We start from the raw sequence: 11,162 nt of genomic DNA on the forward strand, positions 1-11,162 counted from the left end.
AAATCAGTGGTTTTCCATGGTGGTATGCTTGGTGCCCTCCCGCCCCATTTTTTGGTTTTATAAATCTACTCTCAACTTTTGCTTTGTGGCTACCATAGGACTTACATATAACATCTCATAGATAACAGTTCGTTTTATGCTGATAGCCACTTACCTTTATTTGCCTGTAAGGCTCCACACTTTTACTCCCTTTTTATATTTATGGTGTCACAATTTACTTCTTTTTATGCTGTGTATTCATTTGCAAATCATATTAGTTATACTTATTTTTAATACTTCTTTCCTTTAATTTTTATACTATAGTGGTTAACACACCATTTTAATATAGAGATACACTTCTCTAAATCTATTTTTCACCTTTACCAGAATCTGATTAGCAAACTTTGATTTCAGCTTAAAGAATTTCTTTCAGCCTCTATTACAAGGCAGGTCTAGTGGTGATGAACTCCCTCAACTTTTGTGTGGAAAAGCCCTTATTTCTCCTTTATATCTGAAGAATAATTTTGCCTGATAAAGTATTCTTGGCTGGCATTTTTTATCTTTTAACACTTGGCATATGTCCTTCTACTCTCCCCTCGCTTGTAGAGTTTCTGTAAGAAATCTGCTGATAGCCTAATGTGGTTGCTTTGTAGGTTACTTTTTTTTGTTCTCCCTGGCTGCCTTTAAGATTTTTTTTTTTTTATCATTGACTTTTGAGTTTCATTATAATGTGTCTTGGGGAAGGTCTTTTTGCATTGAAATAATAGGGTGTTGTTAGCTTCGCAGATGTGTATGTCCAAGCCCTTTCCTGGGTTTGGAAAATTCTCAGCTGTTATTTCCTCAAATAATCTCTCTGCCTTCTTTGCCCTCTCTTCTCTTTCTGGTACACCAGTTTTTCTGTTATTTGCCTTCCTGATTGAATTCGATAGCTCCTGTGGTATTTCTTCACTCCTTTTAGATCTTAGTTCTCTCTCCTCTGGAATTGAATTATTTCTATAATCCTGTTCAAGTCATTTATTCTCTCTTCCATCTGGTCCGTCCTGTTACTGATGCTTTCTAGTGCATTCTTCCATCCATTCATTAAATTCTTGAGCTCTAGAATGTATTGGTTTTTTAAATAATTTTAATCTCTTCGGTAAAGAACTCTTTCTGTTCGTTAATTTTATTCCTGAGTTCACTGAGTTTTGGTTTTTTTTTTTTTTTTTTTTTTTTTTTGGTAGCTTGTTGAGTTTCCTCATAAGAGCTATTGTGAATTCCTTATCAGTTAGATCATAGTATTCTGGTCCTTTACATTCGCTGGTGGAGAATTATCATTTTCTTTTTGTGATAGTGTATTTTTTTTTAAGATTTATTTGACAGAGAGTGCACAAGCAGGTGGAGCTGCAGGCAGAAGGAGAGGGAGAAGCCAGCTCCTTGCTGAGCAGAGAGCCCTACGCAGGGCTCAACCCCAGGACCCTGGGATCATGACCTGAGCAGAAGGCAGACGCTTAATCAACTGAGCCACTCAGGCGCCCCAGATACTGTTATTTCCTTGGTCGTGTGTGTAGGTGTGTGTAGGGATGCATTTCTGCCTTCGCATTTAAAGTAGCAGGCACTTTAACTAACATATTATCTCCTCTTTGGTTCTTACATTTCAACAGGCTGCCTATTAGAACCTTTTCTTTTGTCTTCCAGACTGTGGTGCTATAGCTCGAGTTTGTGGTTTCTCCTTGCACACGGAGCCTGGCCTATTATCTGGGCATCTTCTATGGCTGCTGGAACTGGCTCTTGGGATGCCCTTGGGAATGTACACGAGGAGCTGACAGCAGAGCTGGGGAGGTATGGGTTTGGTACTTGGAGCACTGAAGGTGCCCACAGCCTGGTGGTGGAGGACCCTGAAGTGGGGTATTTGCAGAGGTTTGGGGCAAACTTCCTGTTGAAGTCTTGACAAACACACCAGATAATGTTAATGCCCTTTGATATCCTTATCTGCCTCCCTTTCTCCTTCCTCCCTGCAAGTCATAGAGGTCCTTCCTGAGAAATCTGGGTGATGCTGGGAGAGAAACAGGTTTGTCTTACACAGCTGGGGTAGCCAGGCGTTCACTCACCATTTCCATCTCCTCTGTCATAGAGGTTTCTCACAGCCCAGTCCCTCGCAGGGTCACCGTGCAGAGGCAGGGCTGCCTTGCTTGAGTTCCGTCCTCTCCTTTGCATCCAAACCTGTGCCTACCCATCTCTGTCCTGTTCTGATGGCAGGATGAAATTTTCCCTCTGGAGGCTGGACTTCCCCCACATTCTGTCAGTTGGTATCTGCCCAGTTTTGCACTCTCCAGGCTCTTTTCCCCATCACAGGGTATGAAGGAGGTTCACCAAATCCCTTGGATCTATAGCCCTTACTAAGGACCTGTTTATTTTTGGGTGCACAGGTGGGCTGGTGTGTCCCCTGGGGTAACCTGCAGAGGCACTTTTGCTCAGTTAGGGATGTCTAGTTGTCACAAAAGGGGAGAGAAAAGAGGAATGACTTAACATTACCATGATTCTGACATCACTTTGAGGCCGTGATCTCTGAGACAAGACAAAAGCTATGTTTAAATGACAAGAGAAAAAAATTCCATCTTTAAAAAGTTATTATCTATTCATATATTGATAAAAGAAATACATGGAATTCCTATCTGTTGAATTTTTTCAATGTAAAGGATTAGCAAGAGAAATAAAAGCTACATTAAAGTAAAAGCTAATAATAGCAGACCAAGTCAGAGAGCCTAGAGTTCTAGATTTGGCTTTGCCACTTACCAGCAGTATGTGTTACTTAAAACATACCTAATTTGTCGGAAATTTCTTCTTTCGCAGCAGCACTTGGCATTTTTTCAAACGCATTTCTTAGAAACTGTTGAGAAAATGTTCATACCTTCCTAATTGGCACAGAAATGCAATACAGGGGTCAGAAGGTTAATTTCACAGGTTTAAAAAAAAAAAACACCTCATCATAATTAAAAGGTTTTGATTAAATCCATTTACCATTTCCAAGAGAACCTAGAATGGAGATACAAATGAGCTCAGAAAAACCATCACAGGGTTGCTAAAGGAAATGTTTGATATTCCCAGGCAGTCCAAGATGCTCAGAAGGAAGGAAAATATTCTGATTTAGAATTTTAAGCTCAGCTTCGTTAAAGACCTTTTTCTTCTAAAGAGTTTTCTTCTTTATTTTTCTTATTTTGTTTGGCTGCCCTAAAGTGTGTCAAGAGAAGAGCATCTTTGTTTTGGCTTCCTACCATGTGCTTTGATAGACCTGTGTCATGCCACCTCTCCCTGCCCCAGGCTGAAGGTAAGCTCAAATACCTGCTTTTGGGGAACTTCACTTTTTTTTTGTAGCTTATAGGCAGTTTACCCAGAGTCTCGGCATGAGCTATAGAGGGTCTGGATTCAAATTCCAGCTTCACCATCACTATGTGCTTCTGGGCAAATCCCTAACCTTCTGAAAGCTTTGGTTTCCTCCACTCTAAGATGGGAATATATTACTGAATCTCACAGGGTGGTCTTAAGAATAATAGTGCATGTGAAGAATTCACTCGGGGAGTAAACATGGCGCACAAGCTCAGTATTAGCAGTTGCACTTAGTGATTCGAAAGCAGGCATCTCTCTCTCATTATGAGAAAAGATTTCATGACTTTTCATGCCCCTGCCTGGAGACTCACTCGTCTATACAGTGCCTGGCCCTGCTCCCTCTCAGTGCGCGAGCTCCATTCCTCAGCAGTTCACCATTTCCGCTGTCTGCCCTAATCACCATGCACAAATTAACAGTGCATCACAGCTGGTATTATTGTAAATCAAGTCACCAATGTTACTTACAAAAAATAAAATCTACTCAAATTTAAAAATTGAAAGGACATGTCTTTGGCATTCAATTTAGCATCAACTCATTCTATATTATAAATGCATAATGTAATTTTTTACTTGGGTGTGTACATTGGAAAAAAACCCATCATCAACCATAAATCCATCTGCTCATATATATCTTATCAATGGTTATTACTTAACTTGTGGGATCGTTCCAAAAAAATACAAATATTCTTGACGTCTAATGTGAAGGACTTTTTCTCTACAGAAAGAATGTTAGACTAATAAATATCCCATGTTGTTTCAAGTTTTCTGGGGATAATGTCAGTAACTAAGTAAATTGCATGTTTTTCTACCTTTGTGGATGAGACCATCTTTTCTCCCCCCCCCCCAAATTTGCCATGATTGTGACGGATTTGATAAAAAGCTAGGATAACCCCTAAAATTTGAAATTGGGTTACCCTCTAATTCTGCCATGTAAATGCTTAACACTTGCAACTAGGTGGTTTAAAAAAACTCAGCAACATCTGAAAGTTACCAAAGTGGTAACTAAGAGCCCTTAAATGTAACCAATTGGATTGTCTAACTGAAGATGTTATATACACAGAAGAGTCTGTATGAAGCCTAGAAAAAGGGCAACAAAAATCCACTGTAGCTTTGGCATTGTCCAAAGGTGTGGCTGTCCTGACCAGGAGACTCGGATGCGTGCACCAGATCATTACAGTTTAATAGTATCGGCCAGTGTTCTGACCCAACTCCACCCACTTTGCTTCCAACTTCAACCCGACTTCTGATTGACTTTGTTTCCAGGAGAACTGTTTTATAGGGAGAATGTACTCATTAAACCCAAGTATCCAGGTCCTCTTCAAAGTCATTTACTCACTGCAAATAATCTGGGACCACTGGTTTTATATCAAAAGGTTAAGAAAATTTCAAAGTACTCTCCACAATGTCACTCGCTTGGGATCCATTAGTTTGATGGAAAGTAAGAAGTGGAGTCAGACGGCATTCTATGAAACAAGATACACTACCTTCAGCTTGTTTTACCCACGCAAGTCTTCAGGTCCATGTTGAAGAAAAGGAAGATTCCAGGCTAAAGTTTCCAATTAGCCTAGATACATCCAGTATCCACAGAAAAATGCCACCGATCAATTTGAAGACTTCCAAAGCAGCCACACAGGCTTTACAAAGATGTACAGTAGCACGTCGGCCATCTTACTCTGCTTCACTTCAAAGCCCACGTGAAATTAGGTGCTTTAAAATAGAGCTCATAATCTACAATAGTCTATCTTTATGAGATACAACTGGCCTTCATTAATTGCGGCTGTTATGATGTTCTATTAAGTCTTGCTAACAAAGTATTGGCAAATATTGAATCATTGCTCCTAGGGGAAATAGGTACCTGTAAGCCAGCCACATTTTCATCAATATATCCTTGCTTTACATGTTCCTGTTTAAAGACACCTTATTTAATATATAGTTAACCTTGAATAGCCAACAGCTCTGTAACTTAGGCCCGAATGAAGCTTATCTACCTCCCCGAATTTAGGGACACCAGACAGCACCTAAACACTATGCTTAGAGCGATTTCAACAGCACAATCACCAATCAGAAAAATTTCAAGAACATGGCACTAGACAGACCTCAAAAACAATACTTGTTTATGGTATGAAAGTTGAGAAAAGGTTAGCAGGCTTATTCAACTTCAGCTGGGAACGTGTTTCAACTCCAATTTTGAGTGCCATGTTGGCAAATGACTGTAAAGGCATGTGAATAGATTTTGGGGCTGTAAATAACTTTCGGTGAGTAGATGAATTTGCAAATATATAATCAAATGACCAACTGTAGATTATTTTTTCCCTAATTCCTCCAAGCAGATCACAAAGGTCTACTTTATACTTTTGTTGGTTCCTCTCAACAGATATGGAAAATTTGCTACATCTAATAAAGACCTTTCAAGAACAAAAAAGATCAAATTACCGATCTTTTCAAGAGAAAGGCATAAAACCAACCCTAACTTTAGGAGTCGCTGCTGTTACTGTTTCACACCATATAATGAGGGTTTAAGCTAATTAACTTCCAGCTTAGAAACCTTAATATAGTCAAACTGGCATCATCTCAAAAAAAAAAAAATGTTCAATGATACAGACAGATATACCTTGGTTGAAGAATTCACACGGATACTTAAATTCATAAAACAAATTGGAGAAATTCTTGTGCCCCTTTTCCATAAAACCATGAGACCATTGAACTTTTTCATGAGGTCTTCTACCAGTTCCAACTTATCACCTATTTGTGCAAAACCAATTACAAAGAGAAATAAAATACCATAACATCACCATGCACTGTTTAAGGAATTTTTATTAAAGCAAGAATTTTATAATCCAAATTACGTTTCCTTGCTCAGTTATCAATTCTGTTATTTAAAACAGAAGTGACATTCTGAGCTAAGCCACAGTAAAGAATTACAAAATTAAAGAAAGGAATGCTTTAAATTTTTGTACTTTGCTGAAAATTCTTTTTCCCAGGGTCTATAAAACATTAATTTGTTTTTATATTTTACTATTTTTTTGTGGTTTTTTTTTGTTGTTTTTAAATCAATAAGTAATCTAGGACTAGCATTATGTTTGCTAGACCTGGCATTTGCTCGGTACATAAGGTTCAAAGTTTCCTTTCCTTTTTTTATTTATTTTATATTTTGCAATGTTTTTTTTCCATAATGTTTAAGTTTTTCAATGTTTAGATATTTTTCTTCGGTGAAGCATGAGTTTCTTTTCGTGGTCCCTGATCAATCTGTGAATACGGGAAGAAAAAAAAAATATAATCATCAAACTCGGTAAGAGGCTAGAATTTCATGATTCTTAACTGCTAAAAATAATCATTACATAAAGTGATATAGCTGCTAGTTATTGCTACACTGGCAATCTTATTACGATATATAAATGTATCAAACATAATACTGCAAATTTAAAGTGTATAGCATGCAAATGGCCAAGCACCAACGACAAAACAAGATGACCAATACTGGTACTTGTCAGTAGCAAATCTAAAGCCCATGGCCAAATTCAGTCTGCAGCCTGTTTCTGTAAAGTTTTACTGGCACACAGACACAACTATTCATTTATATAATGTCTAGGAGTTCTTTCACACTAGAACTGTAGTAATTACAACATAGACAACATGGCCCACAAAGCCTAAAATATTTCCTATCTGGTCCTTTACAGAAAAGCTTTGCCAATCTCTGGTCTGGGCTACACAGCTACATTACCCATTTCTTGGAAGTAATGAAGGGCAAGAGTGCAGACCTGGGCACTGTCAGTACTGCAACCCAGGGAACGGTCCTCGGAGAGTAAGTACACAAAAAGCCAAGTCCATTTAACACAAAACATTTGATGGTGCTTGGATTTAAAGATTCAAGTCAATACCAGGCTAACAGGTAAAATTTCTTTAATTTCTATTTCTACTTCTCTTTGAAGAGTTAGCAATATGTTTGGATTAATGGTAAAATGAATTTTCGCAGTTTCAAAATATGCTCAAACCTATAAAAACAAGCTTACAACACTAAACCCAGGGAGGAGCGCTCACTTTAAACAGTTGGAACACCAGTGGCGCTGTTCACTGCTTTCTGGGCAGCCTCTTTAGCCTGGTGGGCTTGTAGCACGGCTACAGCTTCATCAACCTAAAAAAGGAACAAACTGGCACTGAAAAGGAGTAACTAAAAGAATTTCAAATTCACAACATATAAATGTCCAACAAAGGCAAACTAAACTTTTCCTCAGATGCAAGTGGAAAGAACTGCTTTCGAAAGACATTTCAACTGTGTCCACATCCTTTTGGGTTCCATTCCCCCACTTTTCTAAAATTATGAACCCTCTCGCACTTACTTCTTACTCTCTCCTCACCAACCGCCCCCCCCCAAAGTTGAGAAATAATGGCAAACATCTCTTTCTTCACCAAAGCAGCAGCACAGCTAAGACAGCACGGATTGCTGGAGTTAAACTGCCTGCAGGTGAAACTGAGCTCTGCCTTTGACTAGCTGTGTGAACACAGGGCAAATTCCCGACCCCCCAAATGCCTGTTTCCCCATGTGTATTACAAAATGCGGATAACAGCAGCACAGGTGGTTATTAGAATTTGTAATTAAGATTTATAAAACTTAGACCTGTACTTAGTAATATTCAAGTTTCTACAAAAAGCCCTGGAATACATAGTGTAAGAGGCTGTTAGATAAATGACAAATTTATATTACTTTAGAACGGAGAGACTCTGGAGACTCGAGCATATGAAGAAGTTCTGAATTATCAATCTCCAACAGCATGCCAGTGATTTTACCAGCAAGAGTAGGGTGCATGGCTTGAATTAGAGGAAAGAGCCGTTCACCTGGGAACAAGAACACACAAATTCCTTCAGTCACAAGGAGTGTGAAGACATCCACCATTATTAAAACTGGGTTGAAGAACCTGACTTTGGATGTAGCAAATAGAGATTAACCCCAACCCACCATTTTGATAGTTACAAAACTATCTACCATAAGGCAATGAAGTTGTTAATTCTGTACGAGAAGTTACTTTTTCATTTACTGCAAATTCCCTCTTCCAAAAATGTAGTGGGATACATGGCAAATAATGCCCTATTATCCTAGTCATCAAAAGCAAAATACTTAATTAAAAGCCTGGAACACTATTAAGAAGTTTAGCAGACATGCCCACTCAGACCAGTCCTGCAACCTTAGACCTGCTTTTGCACCTAAAAATGATAGCTGAATATCTTCCCCATCTCCTAGTAGCCTCTCTGTGACTGACCAGGTGGGACAAAGGCACTTACCCAACATTTGCTTTTGCTCTTGAGGAGGGGCAGATGCCAACATGGAAGCAGTCAAAGGCTCCTGACCTTGTACATGAACAGCAGGCTAGAAAAAAAATGGGCATTTTCCTAAGTTTAAAGTACAGAAATAGGGGTGCCTGGGTGGTTCAGTCAGGCGTCCGACTCTTGATATCAGCTCAGGACATGTTCTCAGGGTGGTAAGATCAAGCCCTGTGTCAGGTTCTGTGCTCAGAAGGGGGTCTGTTTGGGATTTGCTCTCTTTCTCCCCACCTCAAATTTTTTTAAAAAAAATTCTTTTAAAGTACAGAAGTAATGGCACATACTCACTAGAAAAATCACTAAATGATGAAGACTGCACTACAAACATGAACAGAAGCTGAGTCCATCAGAACTACAGCCCAAGATAGTCTTTCCTACCTGCAACATTCTTTTGAGCTTTACTTCTACTACGTTCATGACAGTTTTGCTCTCAGAGTCAAAAAAACAGGGTGAGCTAACCTCACAAACTATAGTCCATCCTTTCTTCCTTACAACTGTGCTTAACAAAGCTTTCAATGCACACAAATAATTCAGGATAAGGAATGCCGAACGCTTGTATGACTCCCACAGTATAAGACATATTTACGTATGGTCAGTTAATGGTACATCAATTAGCAAAACGTTCTGGATAGCTTAAGCTCTCAAAACACAGCAGTCTTTAGCTTCTTTAATTGCAACCAAGGACTGCCATCTTTATAAAGAATGAAAGTCCTACCTGCTGCATGGTAACTTGTGGCTGTGCGTTGAGATGCTGTTGAGGGTTGCGAACTCCCGCAGCGTACTTATACTGCGGGACGGTGCGGACAGCAGGAGTAGCTGCGGCAGCGGCAGCTGCGGGACGTGGCCCCATTGTCTGTGTTGATGTGTTAGCTAAAAAATAAACATGTGGTTTTGTACTTTTATCTTGATTTTTCAAATTGGAAATCAATTGTTACAGAAAGTATTAAGACTTACCAACACGCTGTGTTGACATGACTCGTGGAACCTGTGAAGAAGCTGGTCTCATAGTACTAAATGGTGGTCTAGGAGCGGCTGGGCGGATAGCACCGGGCATATTTTGGAATGCTACATTTAAAGATATGAGAACATACATTAACTGGGAAAAAACTCACTGAAGTGTTCAATGCTTTGTTAGAGCTGAGGTCTGAACAAAGGAACGAAAGTGACTAAATGTAAATATCATGTTTTAAAGCTTAGTCTCTTACCTGCCATTTTCCTGAACTTCCCAGATCAGAGAATGAGTACATAAAAACATTAAGAACAAGGACTTACTATATGAATATGACACACAAACCTGGTTCCAAGTGCTCCCGCATTATAGCAGTGGGCCACAAGGCAAGGCTAAAAATGCCAGGACTCTGATGCTCACACATGGAACAAGATTTTTTAAAACTACTGCCTAACCAAATATGAAATTAAGAGTGGATCCATTCCCAAACTTATCATGAATCAAACCAGCATAGAAATTACTGTCTCAATAAAACAGGAAGGGTGAGGCAGTTTAGGATTTTTAAGAAAACACTAGGATCCCCAAAATGAACACCCATAACCCTAAATTATGAAAAGCAACAGTTAATATACTGTTGAAATATAACAGCTAATTTGTCTCACATATATTTTTAGTCCAAATAATTCACAACCTTAACTAAAAACAAAAGGCTTACGATGAGGTCTGGCACCCTGAGCAGTCCAGCGAGGACTTGGTCTTAGTTGAGCAATTTGGCTAGGAGGATAGTATGCAGCACGGTTCTGAGTCTGTAGAAAGCAAACACACAGCAATCAGGTAAAGAAAAAAAGCAACAATGCAGCTAGCACTATGCTCTCAGAACATTCAGCAAGTCCTCTAAGCATTTTTTCAAATTTAATCACAATTCACATGTTTCAATCTTAGGCCGTTATGCAGGGCACAAACACTTATAAAAATGACCAAATGTGAAAACCTGCGTAAGGTTTTTATTTTCTGGAACGTACCTGTGGGATAGCTGCCATGAAGTAACCTGAAGGAGGTGCTGGCTGGTAGGGGTTGATGACAGGATTGGGCACAGCTCTTACACTTGCCATTCTCTGCATATACTGGTTAGTGAGGTGAGCCTGGCGCTCTTCTTTGCGCTGAGCTAAAGCTACATACAATGGCTTTGTGGCCACAATTCTACCGTTCATTTCTGTAACTGCTTTAGTGGCTTCTTCTGGGGAGGAGAAACATACAAAACCAAACCCTTTGCTGCGACCACCCTCCATCATAACCTTTGCACTAGTGATTGTACCAAATGGAGAAAACTCTTTCCGGAGACGTTCATCATCAATACCATCATCAAGATTTTTCACATAAAGATTAACACCCTGGTATCTGGTGATCCTATCTTGTTTCATCTGTTCAAATTTGCGCTTAAGTTCCGTCTGCCGTTCCACCTTTTTCTGAGCTCGACCAACATAAATTTGTTTTCCATTGAGCTCCTTTCCGTTCATCTCATCCACAGCTTTCTGTGCATCTTCATGCCTTTCAA

The 11,162-nt window shown here is 39.4% G+C and overlaps 1 protein-coding gene across 1 annotated transcript in view; it reads right to left on the minus strand.

Moving 5' to 3' along the window:
• Window positions 1-6,138: 6,138 nt before the first annotated feature.
• The window catches only part of PABPC1 (poly(A) binding protein cytoplasmic 1), a 14,352-nt gene continuing 9,328 nt past the window's right edge, over window positions 6,139-11,162 (minus strand). Inside the window, exons 5-12 of the mRNA XM_034668382.1 lie at window positions 10,630-11,067; window positions 10,323-10,413; window positions 9,613-9,723; window positions 9,374-9,528; window positions 8,620-8,704; window positions 8,045-8,175; window positions 7,381-7,474; window positions 6,139-6,588 (exon numbers count right to left, since the gene is read on the minus strand). Coding sequence (XP_034524273.1) covers window positions 7,382-7,474; window positions 8,045-8,175; window positions 8,620-8,704; window positions 9,374-9,528; window positions 9,613-9,723; window positions 10,323-10,413; window positions 10,630-11,067 — 1,104 coding nt within the window. The 3' untranslated portion in view covers window positions 6,139-6,588; window position 7,381. The remainder of the gene's footprint in view (window positions 6,589-7,380; window positions 7,475-8,044; window positions 8,176-8,619; window positions 8,705-9,373; window positions 9,529-9,612; window positions 9,724-10,322; window positions 10,414-10,629; window positions 11,068-11,162) is intronic.

Source organism: Ailuropoda melanoleuca, chromosome 9, assembly GCF_002007445.2.
Source record: "Ailuropoda melanoleuca isolate Jingjing chromosome 9, ASM200744v2, whole genome shotgun sequence".
Classification (NCBI taxonomy): Eukaryota; Metazoa; Chordata; class Mammalia; order Carnivora; family Ursidae; genus Ailuropoda; species Ailuropoda melanoleuca.